Source organism: Molothrus aeneus, chromosome 7 (genome assembly GCF_037042795.1).
Source record: "Molothrus aeneus isolate 106 chromosome 7, BPBGC_Maene_1.0, whole genome shotgun sequence".
Classification (NCBI taxonomy): domain Eukaryota; kingdom Metazoa; phylum Chordata; class Aves; order Passeriformes; family Icteridae; genus Molothrus; species Molothrus aeneus.
The window spans coordinates 3145679-3167393 of record NC_089652.1 but is presented as its reverse complement, the minus strand read 5'-3'; the positions used below and the strand labels follow the sequence as shown (position 1 = coordinate 3167393).

The 21715-nt window shown below is 42.4% G+C and overlaps 2 protein-coding genes across 2 annotated transcripts in view; both read right to left on the bottom strand.

Moving 5' to 3' along the window:
- Positions 1-611: 611 nt before the first annotated feature.
- Positions 612-21715, bottom strand: part of LOC136558617 (leucine-rich repeat flightless-interacting protein 2-like) — a 106334-nt gene continuing 85230 nt past the window's right edge. Inside the window, exons 10-19 of the mRNA XM_066553183.1 lie at positions 20361-20531; positions 19370-19462; positions 18817-18909; positions 17621-17713; positions 17012-17153; positions 6637-6683; positions 5698-5815; positions 5208-5287; positions 4401-4505; positions 612-3409 (exon numbers count right to left, since the gene is read on the bottom strand). Of these exons, the coding sequence (XP_066409280.1) occupies positions 3299-3409; positions 4401-4505; positions 5208-5287; positions 5698-5815; positions 6637-6683; positions 17012-17153; positions 17621-17713; positions 18817-18909; positions 19370-19462; positions 20361-20531 (1053 nt within the window). The 3' untranslated portion in view covers positions 612-3298. The remainder of the gene's footprint in view (positions 3410-4400; positions 4506-5207; positions 5288-5697; positions 5816-6636; positions 6684-17011; positions 17154-17620; positions 17714-18816; positions 18910-19369; positions 19463-20360; positions 20532-21715) is intronic.
- Positions 11250-16213, bottom strand: LOC136558616 (uro-adherence factor A-like). Its single transcript, XM_066553182.1, has 2 exons — positions 16180-16213; positions 11250-15387 (listed from the first exon to the last, which is right to left on the bottom strand). Exons 1-2 carry the CDS (start codon positions 16199-16201, stop codon positions 12653-12655), a joined length of 2757 nt encoding a protein of 918 aa, XP_066409279.1. The 5' UTR covers positions 16202-16213; the 3' UTR covers positions 11250-12652.

Below are 21715 nucleotides of genomic sequence, written 5' to 3'. Positions count from 1 at the left end.
AAACATCATTCACCTAAAATTAACCTTCAGAGACATACAATGGTTTAGAGCAGCTAAAGCAAAGACAAGCACTACACTCCTGCTTAGTCTCTTTCATGTAAGTGACAGCTCTAGCAACACATCAGAGCAAGAGGACATTTAATACTAAAATAACATATTTTTGATGAACCAAGCTGCCTCCTGTTGTGAAGGAGTCTTCGTGAAGGATTCTTCAGGGAAAGCTACTGTGTGGGTTACCTCTGTGTTCACCATAAATATAAGTGGAGAATGAATCCAATTAGCAATACCATTCAAATTTCTCCTGATGGGGGATGATCCCTGTCCTCCCCCCTCCTCAAGAGCACCTTGCTATTAAAATGTCAAAATCTGGAGGTGCATGTGCATCCTGCCACTAAAAATGTTGATATTTGGAGGTATGTCTCACACCAGTGGCCTCAGTCACACAAACCCCTAAATTTGTACATTTCCCAACCATTGTTGCTCATGTTTTGTGTGAACCTGCAGCAATGTTTTGAAAAGGAAAATGAGCTGTTACATCCGTATCACCCTGAATTTTCTGTATTTTCCAAGAGAACCTGTACTGGTAACATCAGCATGGACAGACCACTCCATAAAAACTACCCAAACAAGTGACATTTTATTGGCGAGTTCTGCTCATAATGAATTTCCTTTTCCACGCTCACATTTCCTAACAGAGTGATTGGGGGTGAAAAAAAACCCAACAAAAACAAAACCAAAACCATTTTGGGTAACATTCCATTTGCAAGCAATAAAAGTCATGTAACATTTAAAAAATAAAACAGAGGATAACAAATTGAAATAGAAGTTGTAGGAAAACCCATCCTGGTTCCCCCAGGAGCTGTTCCTCGCCTGGCTGCCGCCACCTCGGCCCCGCTCTCAGGGTACCGAGGTGCTCTCGTTTGGTGCTCAAATTTTAGGACTGGGACATGTGCTATTATCACCATTCAAAGCCCTGTTGTTGTTGTACATTCTTCACAGAAAAACATAGAACAGTTTGCAGTAAACCAACCAGTTCTTTTTCTTCCCTTATTCTAATGCTAAGTCATACTGAAAGTTAGGGGAGGGAGAGGGGGGGAAATGTGGCTTCAACATTCACCTACTTTATCACACACAAAGGTTTCTACTAAGAGCATATCCAGGTTGAAATACACATCTGATTTCCGTCATGAGGTTGATGCTTATGGGGTGCGAGATGAAATCTACTTCAAAATGATAAACACATCCCTTTTTGATGAACAAAGTGTTATTTTTTTGCCTTTTGGACCAACGCTTGGTTGCTGGGTTGTTTCTCCTGAGCCTTGCCAGGAGAGGCAGCTTCCACTGCTGCCACAAATGGAAGTGATGACTGGTGGCAATCACACACCTTACCACTGGTAAGATGTCGTATTTAGCATCTTTCTTTGCATTCTGAAAATCCCTTTCCTTGTTTTTTAGGCCCCCGAGGCTTTGTACACCAGAAATTACACAAGTCATGCACAGAAAATTGTAAATTGGTATCCACAGCCATTTTGAGGTATTCCACAAGAAACCTGGCTCTGCACCTGAATGTTCCTCTCAAAAACAATTAAAAAAAAAACCCCAAAAACCCAAAGCCCTAACTGGAGTGGAAATTTAATTTAAGAAGATTCCTTCCAACCCCATGTTTCACCACATTTCATCAACAAGGACATACTTGATTCCCCAGGGGCACAAAAAAAGCCTTCTTCATCCTTTTCCAGGAATAATAATTTCAGTACTTCATTCCTAAATTTTCCTTGTGCACTTGGAAGAGAGGAAGACGAGGGTGTTATTTCCTAGCCAAACCAGAGAAACACATTCAGACAGCAGTTTTGGTTTACTGAATTCGTGAAGGTGCTCGAGGAAGATACCAGACATCCCCTTGTGTTGGAAACAGCAGTGGCTCCTGCTCTAACCTCCTGTCTGCGAGGAGGAGGCTGGGGAAAGACCTGGATTGCAGGGTCTGAAGACCAAGTTAGGAAGAAATGTGATCTCCTGGGCATGGATTTGGCTTGGTAGAAGCTCTTGAGGCAGCCACAAGGGGACAGGAGACGCCGCTCCACCACGTGAGCGGATCACAGAGGGACCAGCTTTCCTGTTAGGGCTGAGGTGGGACGGGCAGCTTTGTTCCTGGGGTAGCTGCTGCTCTCCTTTGAGTAGTACATTCAGAATGAGTTCTGATGAACCAGAGCTGTAGTGCCGGCCGTGTGCCATTTTTACACACGCAAGGATCGCCTGCAGCCTCTCACCGGGTTACGCTGCTCTGCGTGAGAAGTGGGAAACCTCCACGGTGATCCTAGAAGGAGATAACTCGCTACTTCCGTAGCTGTAGAAAACCCATAGGCAGTAATATTTTCTAAAGTGCTTCTTTACTTAGCAGTTATTCTTTTAAAAATCAGACTTGGATTTTGTAGCGGCATCGTTTCCTAGTAGGTCATGGACCGGTAGATAGTTTCTGATGTAAAAAACCCATTACATATTTTGTTTAAGCAAATGACACTTGCTTTGATAAATGCACCAAAGAGAGTGACCCAAGTGCAAACCCCACCATCTCTGAAAACACGGCCTTATGCTGGTTTATTAATGCAACCTTACATCCTTTAGAAGTCATTTACTTTGACTCCAAGAGCAGGGATTAAATAATACAAATAAAAATTGAAAATTCAATGAAGCTATTGCCTATTTACCCTGAAATGAAAGAGTCTCACGATTCTACTGGTGCAAAAATCCCTCCAAACACATTTGTTTTATTGGCAAAGTCATTTAAGGTCACTTTTGCTTCCAAGACCATCTTCTTCCATGGTTTCCACTGAAGGAGTTTTGCTTTGTAATGGCTTGTGGTTCCACAGTGATTTGTAAATGAAAAACCTACTATGAATAACTCTACCGTAGTCACTAAATTACAGATACTGTCATGAGAAAAGTCCCAAAACTTACAGTGTTCATTTTAAAATTTTCAGCAAGACACAAAAATTCCAGTCAAAAGTGTTTTCTTTGAGTGCCATTTTAAACGGCAATAAATGGCCGCTGTGCCCTCAGGATGGAGAATTCCATGTGCTTCTTACGCGTTGTACTTGGAACGTTGGGAGGGCTCCCGCGGGCACAGCCACGTGGATCATCACTCCTCCTATGGATGTAGTGCAGCAGGCTGGGATCTGCGCGGGGAGGCACGGAGCGGGTGTTGGGGCGGCCTGGTCTCAGGAGGCGATGGCGCCGAGCGTCCCGGGCAGCGGGACACGCCAGCGGCTGCGTTCCGCTTCCGAGCAGCGGCAGGGGCTGGCTATTGCTGGGACAGCAGAGCGCTCCGGTTGGCCTTCATCTTCTCCAGCCGCTTCACCAGGTGGCCATTGCTGACCTCCAGCTCCTCGGTTTTGTCCAGTGCTGAACGGAGCTGAAGGAAGGAAGGAAGCAGAAAAACACCCTGACTTTCATCGTGTTATCCCTTTGCAAAGGCAAAGCAAGGTTTGTGGTTGCCAAGGCTAACTGACCACATTAACTTGGAACATAAAGCAGCTGAAAATTCCTTTAAGAGCGTTAAACTGCTTTGCAGGCCACACACACGGGTGTTTAAGCACACTGCCAAGAACCCAGGGTATTTACAGAATGCTGAACAAAAAAGGCCAAGGTAAGAAGAAATGTGGTCTCCCAAGTCTGGATTTGGCTTGATAGAACCATGTGTCTTGAGGCAGTCAGCATGGACAGAAGGTTACTCCTGTGGAGCAGGAGATTCCCAGAGAATCACAGAATTTCCCTCAATCCAGAGGCATGAGGCTCTGGGTGATGTACATCTGTCTCACTGCTCAGCTTTTGTGTTTCTGGTTCCTAGAACTCTATCCACAGCCTCAGTTTCCTGTAAAACCCATGATGGGATCAGGGTAGGGAGAGAGAGCTGGACTGCACAGAACAATATTTATGGGCAGCAAAGCAGAAGGAGTATTTAGAACAAGCAAGGAGCCATATGAAAGAAACAAATCAAAGAAGCACCTCTGGAGACAGTGAGAGAGAAGCTGATAAAGGTATTCAGGCTCTAAGGACACAGAGGCACAGTCAGAGCCTGTGGACAGCCACACTACCCCAGACAGGCCTGAACAGATTGGCAGGGCAAGGCAAACAGGCTCACAAAGAACAACTCGCATCCCTTTAGCAAGTCAGCTTAGGAAGGAACGGTGAAAAGGCAGTGGGAGCTCACAGCTGTGACTGTTACTCCAGTTTGAGTGCTGAAAACTTGGTTGCACATTTAGAAGGAGTAACTAAAGCACTAAAGCACTTAGATGCTCATCCCTTGCTGTGCCAAGAAAGGTGGTTCCTCCCCTAAAACACCCAGGGAAGCAGGTTTCCCCAAAGGAGCAGGCTGAGCTGTGACAGCTCGCAGGGGGAGTTACCTCTCTCTGCAGTTTGCGTTTCTCTGCCTTCAGTTCATCTTCTATTCGCTCAGCATTCTCAGCAGCAGTTTTGTATCGGGCTACCTGGCCTTCCAGTCGTATTACCTGAGGTGAAGGCAAAGGCTCGCAGTTAGAAGCTGTGCCAAGAAGTTACTCTGAAGCTTTACTCTTCCACTAGTACTCAAGGAATAACCAGAGAGATGCTAACTCCTCTTTGATAAAATAAAGGCATATTTTCAGGGAAGAAAACAACACCAAGGAAGCCTGGCAACAGTAATTTACTGCTGACCTTTTGTACATATCCATATTTAATATGCTTCCAGCAACAAAAAATACAGTCCATTGACTAAATTTCTCTTAGCCAAGAGCATTGCTGATGTACCTTGGACAAGAACAAACAATCAAAATGGAACAGCTGTGTATAAACTCCATCTCTGCCACATCACATGCTGGGAGCCATTTAAAACCTGTTGACAGCTAGGCATAAGGAAGTGCTCAGCAGAGTTCATCAGGTACTTTTGGTTTTGACCATTCTTCCCTCAGTACAATATATAATATATTATATATTGTATATATAATATATATATAATATTATAATATATATAATATATCAGTATAATATATTCCTTCTTCCCATTCCTTCTTCCCCATACATAAATGTCATAGTGGCCCTCATGCTCCAACACTCCCGTTTCTTATTTTAAGGGAAAATCACAGTAAACATAATTTCATTTATCATTTATCAAAACACACTTTCTCTTTGTATTCTCACCATGCCTGAACAAACGGAACAAGCCAAAAACTTACATTCTGCTCCAATGCTGTTATCTCTTGCTCAGACTTTGCTAGTTTAAATTTGAGATCACTGATCTGTCTGTTGGCATCTCCTAAAAGAATCGCAGATTTATCAGAGATGTCAGAACAAGTGTGAACAGTTTCTAACAAGTCTGTGGTAAAATTACCATGCATCAGGGATCTACGTGGGGCAGCAGGAGAGTAGTTCTCTCAGTAAGTGCCCAGCAGAGAGGCACCATTCCCAGTCCTGCCTGAAGGTAGAATTAATTTGAACTCCCCCCAGCTCTGCTGAGGAGCAATAACAGAGATTTCCAACTGCAATCTTTAATAAAAGCTCCTAATTCCCTCACCTCTGCAGAGGTGCATGGCTGCTCCCAGGGCAAAGCTCCACTGGAACTGAAGGCTCATTCTTACTCAGAGCCATGTGCTTATTATTGTACTGATACATTTTCTCACTCACATGCAGGGCACAAAATTCTCTTAAAATCAAAATACAGCTCACTTTGGAGGTCAAGCATGTGCATATCTGTCCCGTTTTCCAGAACTTCATCTTCAGACTGTGTATTTTCCATCTTGCCATTCCTTTGCTTTTCTTCCAGTTGTCCCTTTAATTTTTTAATCTGAAGGACAGGAAATAGTTATTAAAATCACTAAGGGAAATTGTGGCTCAAATTCACTCCAGTATTATAAAACAAATTATGGATTTTTTTAAACATAAATTCAAAAAAATCTCCTGTTACAAAGTAACATCCTAGAAATTCTTTTGGCAAATGACTCACAGTATTTTACACATCAGTGCTTATGTACAAGTTCAGGATCAAAACAATGAGTGAAAAATGACTGGTTTATTAGAAAAGCCATAAATCTTCTGCAGGCACATCCATGTAAAACATTCTTAAAAACTCCCAAAGCTGGGTTTGGTTGCGTGCGAGTCTCAAGGCCAAGGTCACTGAGCATAAATGAAAGCACAGAGTGCCCTGCAGGGCAACAGATCAGCTGAAGTTTTTTGAAAAAGCTTTATAGCCACTATGGAATACCAAAACAATAATTCCTTTAATTGCTCTTTACCCATCTGCAATTCCTCCAACAAACCTTTCCAAAAGGCCTAGTTACCACAGACCCAGCAAGGGAGAGTGCTTACTCTTGGAGAGAAAATTTGCTTCTACAATTTCTGAACCATGCCCATTTTCCCCTGGGGCTTGGCCAAGGACTCCAAGGATTATTGCAGGACTATTATTGAGAAGGACTGAAGGACTATTATTCAGAAATAAGAGGGTCATATCTTCCATGTATCCTGAGTTAACACATGGGAGGAATGTTTTAGAGGAAAAACAGAGTGGCCAGCAAGGCAGCAAGAGGAACCAGACCACAGTGCTGCTGATCTACACCTTGTGTTTGGGCTATTTTTGTTTTCTTAATCCTTCCCTTGCCCTGTGATTACCTGGTCTAGCAAGGACTCCCGTTCATCAATGAGCTTTTTCAGCCTGTCTGGAAGAGAAAAGGGAGAGTTCAGTGCTGACCGAGGCAGGGCGCATCGGGGAGCGCATCTGAGACACGAGGCTGGCCCGCTCAGGTTAGTGACTACTGATGGGGAGTTAGGGCACGTACCACAGGACACGAGGCCCAGCGGGGCTGGCAGGGGGCTGCAGCCAGGGCACTTATGGCATTCTCACAGAACATGCTTGTCCCAGCAGTAGCAGCAGCCAGCTGCATGCAAAGAGGCTAATCTTCTACGTTAGGTTAGCATGCAAGAACTCTAGGGTCAAGCACAACTGCAACACAAAATCTCACAGGTCTTGACAGTTTAACACAATGACAATACTGTAAACACCTATAATCACATTCTCAGCACTTTAAGTCTTCCCTTTTTTTACATGGCAGTGACATTTTAGTTCCAATATTATGACCAGAAAAAAACATTTGCTCATCAAATGATTTGTGTTTCGAACGCAGCAGTCTGGTAAAACTCTGTTTTATCTTCAGAGTCAATTCTCCAGGTCAAACATCAAGAGGCAATGGACAACCTGCACCAACTGTTGTGCTACATTTGAACTTGGAAGTGCTACAGATCAGCACATGGGTATGTGCAGCCTTCATTTATAAAGTGCACTCTACAGAGTGAGACAGCTGGAAAAAAGAACTACAAAGTAAGCAAACAAATCACTTTTTTTTTCCTTCCCCATTAAGGGCTGCAAAATGTGAAAGCACATTTTCTTACCACCCAAATGACCTAAATGATTAATTAACAAGCTCAGTTTGTTCAGGTACACCTCAGGCAGGAGTGCACTGCAACACCACATGGAAATGCACTCATTAGGAGAGGATCTGTTGACCTCAGCTGGGTCTCACTGCAGGTTTGTTCAGCTGGCCTCCCTTGCCAGCAGTGCAGAGCTCAGGCTGTTCAGAGCTCAACTCCACAGCTGAGGTCTGGCCTGCTGATTAAATGGTTAAAATCCATAGGTCACTCAAGAAAAAGATCTTTTTGCAAACTTTAGGAAAGCAAGGTAAATTACACATAAGAGCCTGGTGGGCTTTTACCAGGTAAATTCTGTTGATAGACAGACTTAAATATTTTTTAACAGCTTTAAAATTCCATTTCTTCTTTGTTGACAACTCCTGAACAGGCCAAAGTCTTGTGGTTCTCCCTTTTTTCTTGTTAGCACATGCACTTAAAGGGAATCAAGAGTCTGTATTGAATCAAATCATGGTGAAAACTGTTCTCCCAATGGAAGTCCCTCTGTACAGCAGATACATGGAGTCTATGAATGTGGTATGTCATTCCCCTGCTGGGAATACACACCCCCACACAGTCTCATTCCAGAGCATGGAATAAAATCTTTACCTTGGGTTTTGATGCAATACTCAAATACACAGATCTTAGAATGACATCCCACTTCAGCAGATCTATGGATTAATTATGAACCTCCTGAAGTCCTATTCTTTTTTTTTTCCCATTCATTTGTAACACACCCAACATTGCTACACCTGAGCACTGATATGAAAAAAACAAAAAAAACCACCCAAATTCTTTTGTAAATACCACCCACAAACAAAATTTCCCAGTATAAACCCCTTTAAAATGATAAAACAATTTCACAGATCTATATGGGAAGGAAAGAAAACTTAAGACAGAAATTCTGCAAAAGATGAAAGATCTTGCAAAAAAGTATAGGTCAACGAAGAAAGCAAGAACAGCAAACAAGTTGGAGAAACTTGGCCTCAAGAGATTGTGTTGGGATTTACAGGCCAGCAAAGACTGAGAAATGGAGTTCCAAGAACTGGAAAGAGAATGAGGACTGGTGCAGCAGGAAATCTTTAGGCCACTACAAAATTAGCCTGAACTTACTGACTCCAAAAGGGCCAAGTAACACATTTTGATCCTGAAAACAATGTAATTGTGACTTTCATTAACACAACCCCTGCTGTGGGGTGAAACCTGCCTGCTTGAAGAAAGGACACCTCTGCCAGCTTCCACTGAGGAAGCACACTGGCTTCCCCAAAGCCCTTTTCCTGCAAAGAGGATGAATTTTGGGGTGAACCTTCAAGTTTGGTCTCACCTCCAGTTCTCACTGCCCTCATTATGAACATCTATGCACCCCACTGGGACATTTAGACAGCAGGGTTTACCAGGTCAGGGAAAAAATGAGTTTGCTAACATTGCCATTTACACAGAAAAAAAGTTTTCTGCCTGTAGACATGAGGGTCTCTTGGGTTTCACTTATCTTAAATCCCCACATTAACACAGAAACTTGCTCTGCAGGGTCACCTTAATTTTGCATTTAGGAGATATTTTTCCAACAAATCTGAGGACCTTGAGAACAGGTGAGCAAGAAAGAACAGCTTATTGAATCAGGACAGGAAGCAGCTAATTAAAATTCTCATCTGTAACAGTCATTATCCTTATTCCACATAGAAAGACACTACAGTGAATAATGAGAGTGTGACATTCACCTCAGTTAATTCTGGAAAGGTGATTCCCAGGGTACTCACTGCACCAGTTCATGGCCTTCCCACACCAGAGTTTAACAGAGGGCTGAGGAGGAGATGGGGCCTGTGAGGGAGCAGGACACAGAGGGGTGAGCATGGTGCTGACCAGTGTCTTCTGCCACACTTTCTACATCCAGTGACTGCTCTCATTGCCTTGGCACTGCAGGTGACTCGAGGCATTGCTTGCTCAGGTGCTGCTCCAAACATTCCCAAATCAGCCACAGATCCTCCATGTCTGTTTCCACTTGGAGGGGAGCATGGGATGGGAAGCAGCTGGTTAAACCTGCAGGATTCTACATGATGTGTGGCCCAGGAAGTAACAAACCCTGATGTAAATGAAAGGGGTAAACTGCTCCTGGAGGGGGGAAAGACATCCCATGGAATTCCAGCCCCAAGCAGCTATTCAGAACAGCCTGCAAGAATCCAGCTCTCAGAGCAGCTTGGGCAATACTCCCTTGTCACAGACATGTTTTATGAAAAATCCTTTTGCTAGGATTTTTCTCCTGAGAAGCTGAGAGGCCTCAGAAATGAAATGTAAACAATGGTTATCTGCTACTGTGGAACAGCAGCTGCATCTTTGATTGGCCTCATGGGGTTGTTTCTAATTAATGCCCAATCACAGTCCAGCTGTCTCAGACTGTCTGGTCAGTCACAAGATTTTATTATCATTCCATTCCTTTCCATTCCTTGCTAGCCTTCTGATGAAATCCTTTCTTCTATTCTTTTAGTATATCATTTTCTTTTAATATAATATATATCATAAAATAATAAATCAGCCTTCTGAAACATGGAGTCAAGATTCTCGTCTCTTCCCTTGTCCTGGGACCCCTGTGAACACCACCATGCTCCTTCTCCAGATCTGTCAGTTTATTTTGGAAGATGAGAAAATGCTTCCCTGTCTTTGTCAGAAGAGGGGCACTGCCAGGGACAGCACAGGATTTGGAAGACACTGGCTTGCAGTACTGATTTTGAGGGGGACAGGAGGACTGATGTTCTCTATAGTAAAGAAGATATTGACCAAGACCTTTTCACTATTTATTCCCCTTTTTTATCAAGTAATTTTCTTGAGATATTGCTTTTGAAAGCATCTCAGGCTAGCTCTGATATGCACAAACCTGGGCTACAGCATTTATGTGCCACTAGGTGATGACCAGAAAACCCAGTGAGCATTTGGGGTTATTCTGTTACTAAGACAAAAGTTTCATACTTGTGTCACACACTCATTTTCAACATTCCAGGATGGATTTCTGGCACAGCAGCTACTCTGCACTGCCTCTCCATGTTCTTGCTCCCAGTTACACTGGGAGTGGGATCAAAGCTGGTACTTGGACAGGTAAGACTGGAGGTGTTTCTGCTCCTGGACTTGGCTTTAAAAAGGAATTCTCTTAAAGATGCTGTGTTTTCTGAAGTGGAAAAACTAGTTAAAATCAGAAATGCACTCATAAGAAATACAGGAGATAATGCCTAATTTAACTCTGATAGATCCATCCACAGTACAGGTGAAGCCAGGTAAGAACATTTAATGATCTGTTGAAATCTATTTAACAATTAAAACCCACTTCCAACATTAAACCATATATTACTGTTGAGAGTATGGCAGAGCCAAATCTTTAAATAAACACTGCTTTTCATTGAATTTATTTATTATTCAACGAACTATTTAGAATATTATATGAACTACTCAGAGCTAAATCTTTAAATAAACACTGCTACATGCTAATAAGAAATGCTTATAAGATCTATGACTTTTTGGATTAGCATCTAGTGTAAACCCTTAGGAACAACTGCCAATACTTACAGAAACCACGGTGGATCTGCTGTAAGTTGGAGAGAAGCCACATGAAAGGAGTTACAGGGTTACAGACCTGTTAGAGCTCTACAGTTAAGGTGCCATCACATATTCAAGGTGCTCAAACCCCGAGGCTGCCCAGTCCTAGGGAGATGGCTCCTGTAGCTACGTGGCACAAGGCAATAAATTGAACAAAAGCTGCAGAAAAATGGTGTTGAAATGACACAGGTTTAAATAACTCCTTGTGCAGGTTTAGAAACAGTGCTCTGGACAGGTACTTTAAAGTATAAAATATGTTTATTTAAATTATATACAGCAGTACATTTGGATATACATCTTCAAATTTTGCAGTCTGTCTGTGCTCTGACAACTTTGTAACATCAACACAAATACAGCCTTCCATAGCCCACACCCCCCTCGATCTGCATTCCCTTGGGACATTCATTGCTTAACACTTTAAATGAATATTTATATATGCAAAACATGCTCTTCCTCCCAAGCACTAGCAGACATGCAAGAGGAAATACAGCAAGGGAGTCCAAGAGCCTAATTTATGCCAGCAATTCAAAGCAATCCAGCTTTTCCAAAAGGCACAGGGGGGCTAGTACACAAAACAACAGTCATCTTTGGTCTGATATCCAGCAAGAGTTAAGACATGCAAAGTTATCTTCTTTCCAGAAGGAAAGAGATAAGATTTGTTTTAGAGATAAAAAACATTCTTTCAGAATCAGAGTTTGCAAAAAAAAAAAATAATGCAGTAAGCAAATGCAATTTTAAACAAAAATCTTCTTGGAAAAATAGACATTTTATATATTCATATCTAGACAGTACTTGATAGCAAACCTAAGCACACATTACAGTGTGTATTGACACTTTCTCTGGAAAAAAATAAAAACCCCATGTGAGACATGGTGTAAAAGGCCTATTGTGGTGCAAAGTGCCTAAATGAAGTAAACATGTAGATATTTATTCCTTTCAGCAAACTAAGACCTGCATCTTGCACTTTCTCCAAACTGTGTATTGCTCTTCCAAAGTGCTCAGACTAAGCAGATTCACAGTGATCTAACTATATTTTGGAATGTGACCATATAAGAAATACACACAAAGTGGAATGAGAAGATCTTTTTTCTTCATATTAAAAAAAAAATAAGAGATTGGTTCATAGGCTTTAAGCATTCTGAAAGAAGTTTCACCATCAGTGATGGCTGATCTGCTGAGTTCCTTCATGAAGAGTTCATGTACTTGCTGTAGATCTAAGTACAAGTAAGCATAATGTGCATAAGTTCACAAAGGCCCAATGTACATTCAAGATATTGATCAACTAGGCTAGAATAAAAAAAAAAAAAATTCCTATAGAAATTCCCCAGGAGCAGCTATCCACACTAGAGGTACTTTAATTGCATAATAGTTTCAATAGTCAAGTTGTGAAGCTTCCTCATCAGGTGATAAGCTTTCAACCTGAGACACAGCAAAACCAAACCCACTCACAATTTCTTGTGGTAGGTACAACAGTGAATAACTTAAAACTTGCATTATTACCACATCCGTGCTTTATGCCGAGTTACCTACAAAGACAAAGCTCTAAGAGTATTCCAAGGTCTGATGTCTTGTGCAAAGTGCATGTTTGTGTCCTGGGACTGCTCACAGGGCATGGAACTTGTGCAGCTTTGAGATTCTGAACTCAGGAGATTGTACAGTCTTCTCTGGATCTGCCCTTGCTCCTTTTACCAACCTGCAAATCCTCCCTGCTTTCAGCCCTCTTAATGAAAGCACTTTCCAAATCCTGTTCCAAAACATCTCGATCCTGGAATTTTCCCACTCTACTAGAATCTGATACTTTGATTTCATCTTCCTCCTCGTCAGCTTTCCCCAGTGCTTCCCCTTGCAAGCACCCTGTTTCTTCAGGCTTATCTTTCTTATGCTGCAGGACTTCACCTTTGGTCAAGGCATCTTTGGTTTCCATTTTGTCTCTTCCTTCTCCAGCTTTGTCTGTGTGGGCAGTTTTTCCAACAGCACCATTTGCTCCATCACCCTCTTCTGCATGTGCATCAGCTTTCTCTTCATCACATTTTTCATCAGATTCTAGTATTTGATTTGACTCTTCATCAAAATCAAATGCATCACCATCATCTTCCAGGCTTTCCTCTGCTTGGTCCTCCAATTTCACTTGTTCACTAATATCATCCCGCACAGGTTTCTGTTTCAGGGAATTATTTGCACCTTCCTCCAATTTCACTTGTTCATTAATCTTTTCATCCTGCACAGCTTTCTGTGGCAGGGAATTATTTGCACCTTCCTCCAATTTCACTTGTTCATTAATCTCTTCATCCTGCACAGCTTTCTGTGGCAGGGAATTATTTGCACCTTCCTCCAATTTAACCTGTTCATTAATCTCTTCATCCTGCACAGCTTTCTGTGGCAGGGAATTATTTGCACCTTCCTCCAATTTAACCTGTTCACCAATGTTTTCATCCTGCACAGCTTTCTGTGGCAGGGAATTATTTGCCCCTTCCTCCGATTTAACCTGTTCATTAATGTTTTCATCCTGCACAAGTTTCTGTGCCAGGGAATTATTTGCCCCTTCCTCCAATTTAACTTGTTCACCAATGTTTTCATCCTGCACAAGTTTCTGTGCTAGGGAATTATTTGCACCTTCCTCCAATTTAACTTGTTCACCAATGTCTTCATCCTGCACAGGTTTCTGTGGCAGGGAATTATTTGCACCTTCTTCCAATTTAACTTGTTCACCAATGTCTTCATCCTGCACAGCTTTCTGTGGCAGGGAATTATTTACACCTTCTTCCAATTTAACCTGTTCATTAATGTTTTTATCCTGCACAAGTTTCTGTTTCAGGGCATTATTTGCACCTTCCTCAGAAGCAGATTCCCCACCAGGGTGGTCTGCAAGCTCTACCTCTTGCTCATTTTCTTTCAGTGTTTCTTCACTGGCTTTGTTTTCAGTAGTTACAGTAACACCTACACCTGACTCCTCTTCAGATTCACCTTCTACTTGTTGAACCACCTCCTGCATTTCACCCTCTAAAGGAACATTTTTCTCTCCCTCTGTACCTTCTGCTGTTTCTTCACTGCCCTGACTTGTTTGAACCTCTGCCTTTGGATCTAGATCTTCGACCCATTCTGTCCTACTTCCCTGTCCTTCCCCAGCCTCATCCCCTGTTTCCAATTCTGACTCCTTAATTTCATCATCTAAAAGACTTGGGTCTGAATGGGTTTCCTGAGTGATCACCTCTCTCCCAACCTCTGTTCCTGGCTGTGCCTGCTGCAGCTCACCTCCCTTTCCCTCAGGAATGGAGCCTCCTGCCTCCACAGACACCACGCCTTGCTCGCCTTTTCCAGCAGAACCTGAACACTTCTCCAGCTCTTCCATCAGCTCTTCCTTCTGTCCATCCTTCTCAGCTGTAGCAGCTTCATCTTCACAAGTTTTACCTTGTGTACCTGGTTCCTCTGGGGATGCTGAAGCACTGTCCTCTGAAGAATCTGGTTGGATCAATGCCTGATGTTCTCCACCTTCCTTTCCAAGTGGCTCTGCTGGGACATCCCTTTCACATGGCTCTGTCCCCTCCAAACCCACTGACTCAGTTTCCCTCAGCTGACCCTGAACTGTGTTCCCAACCTCATCTTCTTCTTCAGCTCTGTCACCTGCTGTTTTATCACTTCTTCCATCAGTGCAGTCAACAAACTTTTCCTCCAAGACATTTGCAACCTTGTTTTCAGCACTTTCTTCCGAGTGCTGGGGTTCCTCTGGAGTGGAACTCTCCACATTTCCCTCTTCCCTAAGCAAGCCTGCCACTGCTCCCTCAGGTAGCCCTGCCTGGTTAGAGACCAACTCACTGCCCTCACTTGTACTGTCAGACCCTTCATCCATTTCATCATCACTCAGGGCATGGCTGGTTTCAAGATCCTCTTGTTCTTCCTGGTTGGGTGCAGCTTCTCCCAGCTCCTGCTCTGTACCTGAGTCACAGAACATCTCCTGAGGAGTCTCAAAAATCAGGTGGCCTTGCAGAGAGCCCAGCTCCAGGTTCTCATTTGTCCTTGCACTCAAGTCATGGTGTTCAGCCTCTGTACTCTCAGGCTGCTGGGCTGCTGTGCCCCTGGACTCTGTGACCTTTCTCAAGCCATCTGTGTCACTGTCACTGTTTGAAGAAGTGCTCCCTGACACAGTTTCTGGGAAGCTTTGGGCTTGCTCTGCAAACCTACTCTCTGGTAACATCACTGCTGGCAGGGCGTCCCGTTCTTCAACCATTTGTTCTGCCTTTGCATTTTCAGCAGCATGCAATGTCTGTACTTCCTCCTCAGACTCCTCTTTGTGTTCCTCATGCTCAGTATTCTGCAAGATTTCTCTTTTCCCCACATCCTCCAAAATCTCATTTTTCATCTCCACTTCATTGGCTTTGCCTAAAAGACCATTGAGAAAGTTGAGGGGGCCACACCACAGCACTTACCTCCCCACTCAAAACCCAAAAGACAGAATGAGAAGAGCAGGTTAATAAAAGATCAGCTTTTGCCAATTTTGTGAGGCAAAGCAGCAATTGAATTAGTAAGGATCCAGGGGGTTTGATCAGTGAAACTCACCACCACCCTCTCAAAGCAAGAAGTCTCAGGTGCTGGCTCATGTTTTTCTAAGGGAGGAGATTTTTGCTCCTGGCTGTGGGAATGACAGCTCTGGTAGAGGAGATCAGCTGGCTGAAGCAGTGTGATTTAACAGCAATACCTGCAGATGTACCTCTAAGGACTGCTCTTCCTCAGCAATTTTCTCTGCCAACCTTAACCCTGACACCCCTCTAGCCATGCAGGAGTCTGATGCCATTACAACGGGATCATGAAGGACTATTCAGTAATATTTTGCTTTCCAAATCTCAAGACAGGCATCATCAGTGCCTGATGACAGACACTGAATGTAAAATCTGATTGGCAAGGGAATAATTTGGCTGTTCAGACCTCCCAACACAGATCAAAGCTCAGGTAATCTGTGCCCCTTACTTCAGCCACCCAAAGGGGTGGGGACTTCTGTGTTTTTTGAAGATTATTTTTGTTGTAACACTTTTCCTTCAATTTATATTTAAAAGCAACAGATATTAAAACAATAGTGTTGTTAGTTTTTGGGTCTATGCTGTACCTATTCTGAAAAAAGAAACCCCAGGATTAGGAGATGTAGAAAACATATTACATTTAAAAATACACCCTTACCTTGATTTTTGGTGTTCCACATTGTTTCCACACAGAAACTGAGTGAGGAAAAAGCAGCCAAAAGCTCAAAGAAAGAGAACCTGCACTTGCAACAACTGGCTGCCTGCAGCTATTTATTAGTATGTTCATTTAGAACAAAAAAAAATCCAACAAAGCAAAAATATTACTTTATTTCCTTACACTAGTACAATAGTTCTCTAATAAGTTCAACACATAAAAGCATAAAGAGGTTTTGCTAACCAGATTTCTCCTTCCTAACACTGTCCACTTCAATCACATCCTTTGAATTTTAGTGTCAATGTAACAAGTAAAAACACAGAAGTGTTAATTTTAAGTGGTCAATAGCACAGGAACAAAGAATTTATCCTTTGGTGGGCTTTGGCAGAGCCCAGCACTGTTCAAGCAGACACAGTTCTCAGGGATATCAATGAACCAACATACAAGCTCTTGATAGAAAACTAAAATGCCTTTTTTCCCTGAATATTTAAGGTATGTGCTGAAAAACACTGAGCAGCAGTAGGATTATCCTGGGACAATTTTCCAATTCAGAGTTTAAATGGCAATGTGAATGATTGCTACTTATCTGTAATGTCCTATTTGCATTCCCATCCTGTGTCACCTTGCAGGGGAGGTGAAGTCTGCTGCTGGAGGAGACTGCAGGACACACTGGGAGTGATAATCAACACGAAGCAGGGAAATGCACAGGGAGTGACTGGACAAGGAGCATGCTGCGTGCTGTTAATTGTCCCACTAACAACTGCCCCGTCCAAGCAGAGGTGGATGAATGAAGGACAGACAGGCAGGAGGGGCTGAGAGGACACACAGCACTTACCTAGCATCCCCTCCCCTCCTGTCTTTAATGCCTGAGTGGTGCCTGGGGCAGTTCGGGAAGAATCCAAGTGTCCTTCGTTATCCAGAATGTCTGATGTGTCCCCGTTGGTGGCTACATCAGAGTCTGGGATTATTCCGTGTTTCTGTGGGAAGCAAAAGCAATGCTTTAGAGCCTGCTGCTCAGAAAGGGAAGGACTGTCAAGTGCTCTTGTCCAAGATACTCTGAATAAACAATTGCTTCAATCATTCCATTAAACGTGGCTGGGAGTCAGGAAGGAGAACAGATATTGCAGTTCTCAGTTCAGCCATTCTGACAGAAAGCATGTGATCCCAGCTCTTTTATTTTTTTTAAACATAAATCTGCTGCATAAGATGTTCCTCAGAAAAGTGTCTCCTACAAAAACAACTTCTTTATACTCCAGTCTATACCTAGAACTCACAATCAATAGCAGGGGAAAGGACTTCATACAAAAAATCCCTGAAATGGCAATTTATAGGCAACATGAAAATTGAGTTATTGCTACTGAGCCAGACGTAATATTTCTGCCCAAATGTACAGGGGAAAAGGGTCAGCAGATGAATATAAATTTATTTTATTCCTCTTGCATACCTTCAGTTGCTCCTTCAGCACAAGCACTTCGTCTCTAAGGTCATCCCGCTCACTCCTTATGGAATCAAAGAAATCTTTCTGCCTCTCTAGTGCCTGAGTTCCCAACACAGACAGAGGAGATGTGAAGAAAGGAAGGGAGACAAGTAAAGGCCATGAAAAGCAAATGTAGATAAGAATGAGCAGATTTAAGATGTTCAGGGGATGGAAGGGGCACAGATGAAAAAGGTTGAGTTTACAGATTATAGGACTGAGTTTGCATACAGAGGGAGAAACCTCAAATCCAAGAAAGCTTCCTGAGTAACCAAGAATTCCTGCCAAAGACATTCAGAGCCCAATTCTTCACTGGGGATCCTTCAAATGAGGGTCCACTTTTTATTCTTATCTGCTAGACAAGCTGTTCCAAACCCACATTGCTTTAGCATGCACACTGAAGACTCCATGTCATTCCCATGTGTTAATGGAAGGGCATGGAAGTAGGCCCACTGGATTTCAGGAGTCTTTTTATTTTACATTTTAATTAATTTGAAAGCTGCCATTAAGTCATCCTTAGTCTGGGATGCACCATGTACAAATGCATATTTTGCTACTGAACTCCCCCCTCCCAGTATTTCTATATAGAACAATTAAAAAAATTAGACAATTTTCAGTTTCAAGCTGCTACAAATTATTGGACATCACAAACATGAGCAAGCTGCCAGATTTCTTTCTGCTACTTTCTTCAGGAAGCCTTTCAGTGTTCAGCTGGAAAAGAAAACCAGAGTGGCTTTCCATCCAGTGGCTTTGATAAGAGGTGGTGGGAAGGGATGAGAAGCAAGGGAGACTTTCATCCCAACATCCTATAAATAGCTCCATTACCTCTTTATCCCACTCCAGTTTCTGCTCAGTCTGCAGATTGAATCTGAATAAGAGAAAACTCAGTGCTGATGGAATTGCATTATAAATAGCACTTCCTTTCCCCATATGGCAAATGCAAATGGTGCAGCACAGCAAATCAATTGCCCTTGGTTTGAAAGCAGAGCAGCTGCTAGGTTTTCCTTGGATTTTAAGGTACTACTGGCCAAAGACAACACTTGCTATTTGCTACTTCACTGGCAACATCATAGGACAGCCACAGCAAGCAAAGGCACTACAGAGGGGTTTTACAAAAGCAGGATCAGTGTCACTTTGAGCACATTGCAGGAGTTGACAAGTCCTACCCCTATTTTTTTGTCTTTCCATTCTATTGTCTCCTGAAGATCAGAAATTTCCCTGACATAGCTCTGCTGTTTCTGTTGCAGCTGTTGGATTTCCTGAGGGGCAGGAGCAAAACAAGAAGACAGAAAGCAGGTAACAGGTTAACAAGGAAGGCCAAGATTGCAGTGATGCCAAAGAATGAAAAAAGTCAGGTGCTAAAGTAAATGAGTAACTCCAATGCACAGTTCCTGACATCCCAACTGAACCTGTGCTCCTGAAGACAATCGTGTTATCCACAACATGACTTAAAACAAGTTACACAGTTCTGTTATTTTCCTCTGCATCTCCATAAACAGCTGTCCAAAATGCAATATTTAGGAAGAATAAGGTAATACTTAGGAAAGTACTATTTGCATTAGTCAGCTCTGAACCTATTTGGTCTGAAACACTAATATTTCTTCTGGTGAGAAACTTGAATAAGGAATAAAATTCTCCATGCCTCACATTCTCCACTCTATTGCTGCTTGGAAATGTACCAATCAAAGAAGCCATTAAAAGAAAAAACCAGTTACTTACTGCAAGCATTTCTTCTCTCTGCTTCAAAGCCTCTTTGATTTCCATGAACTGAAACTGCAATATGCTATGAGCATGCTTCTCCCTCTCAAATTCCTGTGAATAATGAAATATTCACAAGATTAATATTAATCAAAAATAGCATCCCATCAAAAAGAGGAAAATAAGCCCAAACACAAAGAAAATGCTTACTGCAATGTAATTCATGAATATCCCTCTAATCACAATCCCACAAGAGTGCAATTTTTAACAAGTTTGTCCTTTTTCCAAGATGCTATTATTGCACCAAATATAGAAGTGGCAGACATCATTTAGCCCATTTCATAAGCTGAGCAGCAGGCTGAAGAGCTTTTACACTCCAGTCCTTCAGACTGCACAGATGAATGGATGGGAATTTAACCCACTCTTCCCACATGGCCATGTACTGAAAGTTAGCTGGACTTTTAAATAAAAAGAAAAAAAAAACAAACCACAGTATCTTTCAGGAACTGTGTTTTGAAGTGGGGTGTAGTCAAATGCCCCAAGCTACAAGAAGCAGTTCTGAAAACATAAGCCCCAGTTTTATTATTTAACACCAAATCACTGTCAGCTGCTGAATTAATGTAAAACTTAATTCAACATTTAACCACGGAGCTGCCTGAACTGCACAACTCTCCCACAGGCTGCCTGGAGACACCTTTGCATGTCAAAGTGCTCCAGAAATCCCTATGGACAAACCCTAGGAATTTACTTTAGAGATGAAATATAAAAGGAGATGTGATAATATCAATGTATCCTTTACCAGCCAGAACACTTCTCCCCTTCTTCAGAAATGGCTTAGGGAAAATTCTCATTTGTATGATCACAAGTACACAACAAATTGGTATTTCAGTTAATACTAATTAAATCAGTAATTCAAAATACTGAATAATAATTTAGCTGCCTCCTCCCAAAGGTCTCTACCCCCCTCCAAATCTCTCCCTGTTTTTTCCCCATGCCAGAGCTCTTTACATACTTTACTTTTCTCTTCATATTGCCTTCTGGATTCTGCCAGCTGCTCCTCTAACTCTAAGAGTGCATCCTTCAGGGTGTCCACTTGGTACATGAAATTGGTTTTCTCATTGTCCAGCTGAGCATTTGACACCATAGCCTTCTTGTATTTCTCCTCAACTTCAGCCAGAGAGTCCTGCAGAGAATAAGCAACTCGGTCAGAGTCAGAAATACAGGAGGACACTTTGCCAACCAAGATCTTCACTGAGGAAATAAATCACCAAAGTTTGCCTAGGAAAGCAGCACAAATCCTGTGCTGGAGGCTTCCCAAGGTGAGGAAAACCTGCCCTGTCCCCAGCAGGCTTGTGCTGCCAAGCAGGCAGCCTCACCTCAGCACGGATCCAACGCTTCCTGAGCTCTGCTGCTGCAGCTCCTGCCTTCCTGCTTTCCCCCCTTCTCCCTCCTCCCCCTGCCCCTGCACATTGGCAGCTCAAAGCTGCTGCTCAAGATGGCAAGTTGGGATTTTTTTTTATTTTTAAAGGTGAACTGGCCTTGATTAAAATCACTTTGGATGATCTGAGCCTGAAATTCAGGCAGCTTTACAGCCACAGTAATTTCAGAGATCCTTGCAATGTGGGAACCCTTAAATACTGACTCAGGATTCACTGTGGCAGAGAAAGCTGCAGCTTTTGTGACCTGATGTGTGATTTCCCATATCACATCCCTTCTTTACAAATTTACTCTCTAAGATACAATTCCCAGTATCCTGAAAACCCCTTCTGTCAGCTTGACCTGAATATAAGATACTGAGACATTTATAACAACAAATGATGGTAAAAGAAAGATTAGCATAATTTTTAATTTATGCAAACTTTGCACTACTTGATTTTCATAAAGAAATAAAAGAGTTATATAAACAAAGAGTTATATAAACAAAGGAGTGTAAATGTGCAAACAAGGAGGACACACGTGTCAACATTTTAGTTTACAGATCAAACAATTTCCCTTGGAACTTGTGTAATTTTAATTATTTCAACTCAAGTATGGATGAGTTTCATATACTTCCTTTTCCAGCTGATAATAGAACTAAGGATGACAGTGGCAAAGTCTAAATCAGTTTAATTGACATTGCTTGAGATAATTTGTCTTTTAGGACACAAATTTGTGTAGTTCCAAATGCTTAACTGTGTTTTGGGGCACTTTTCAGCTCCAGATGAGAAATGCCAAGCACAGGAAAGGCACCAGGATTTGGAAAGCTCAGAAAGGAGCTGGAAAGGAAGTATATGCAAGGAAGAAGTTAAGGAAGTTCTGCTCCACTCCTCCAGCATGCCATGTTTTGGTGTCTTAGCTCAAACAGTGCAGCTTAGGTCCAAATCACCC

What these genes read in the sequence shown, in the direction of transcription:
- LOC136558616 (XM_066553182.1), bottom strand. Translation starts at nt 16,201, where the DNA reads ATGTGGAACACCAAAAATCAAG. An exon ending in GTGGAACACCAAAAATCAAG is followed by an intron (nt 15,388 to 16,179) that starts GTAAGGGTGTAT and finishes ATGGTCTTTTAG; the next exon opens with GCAAAGCCAATGAAGTGGAG.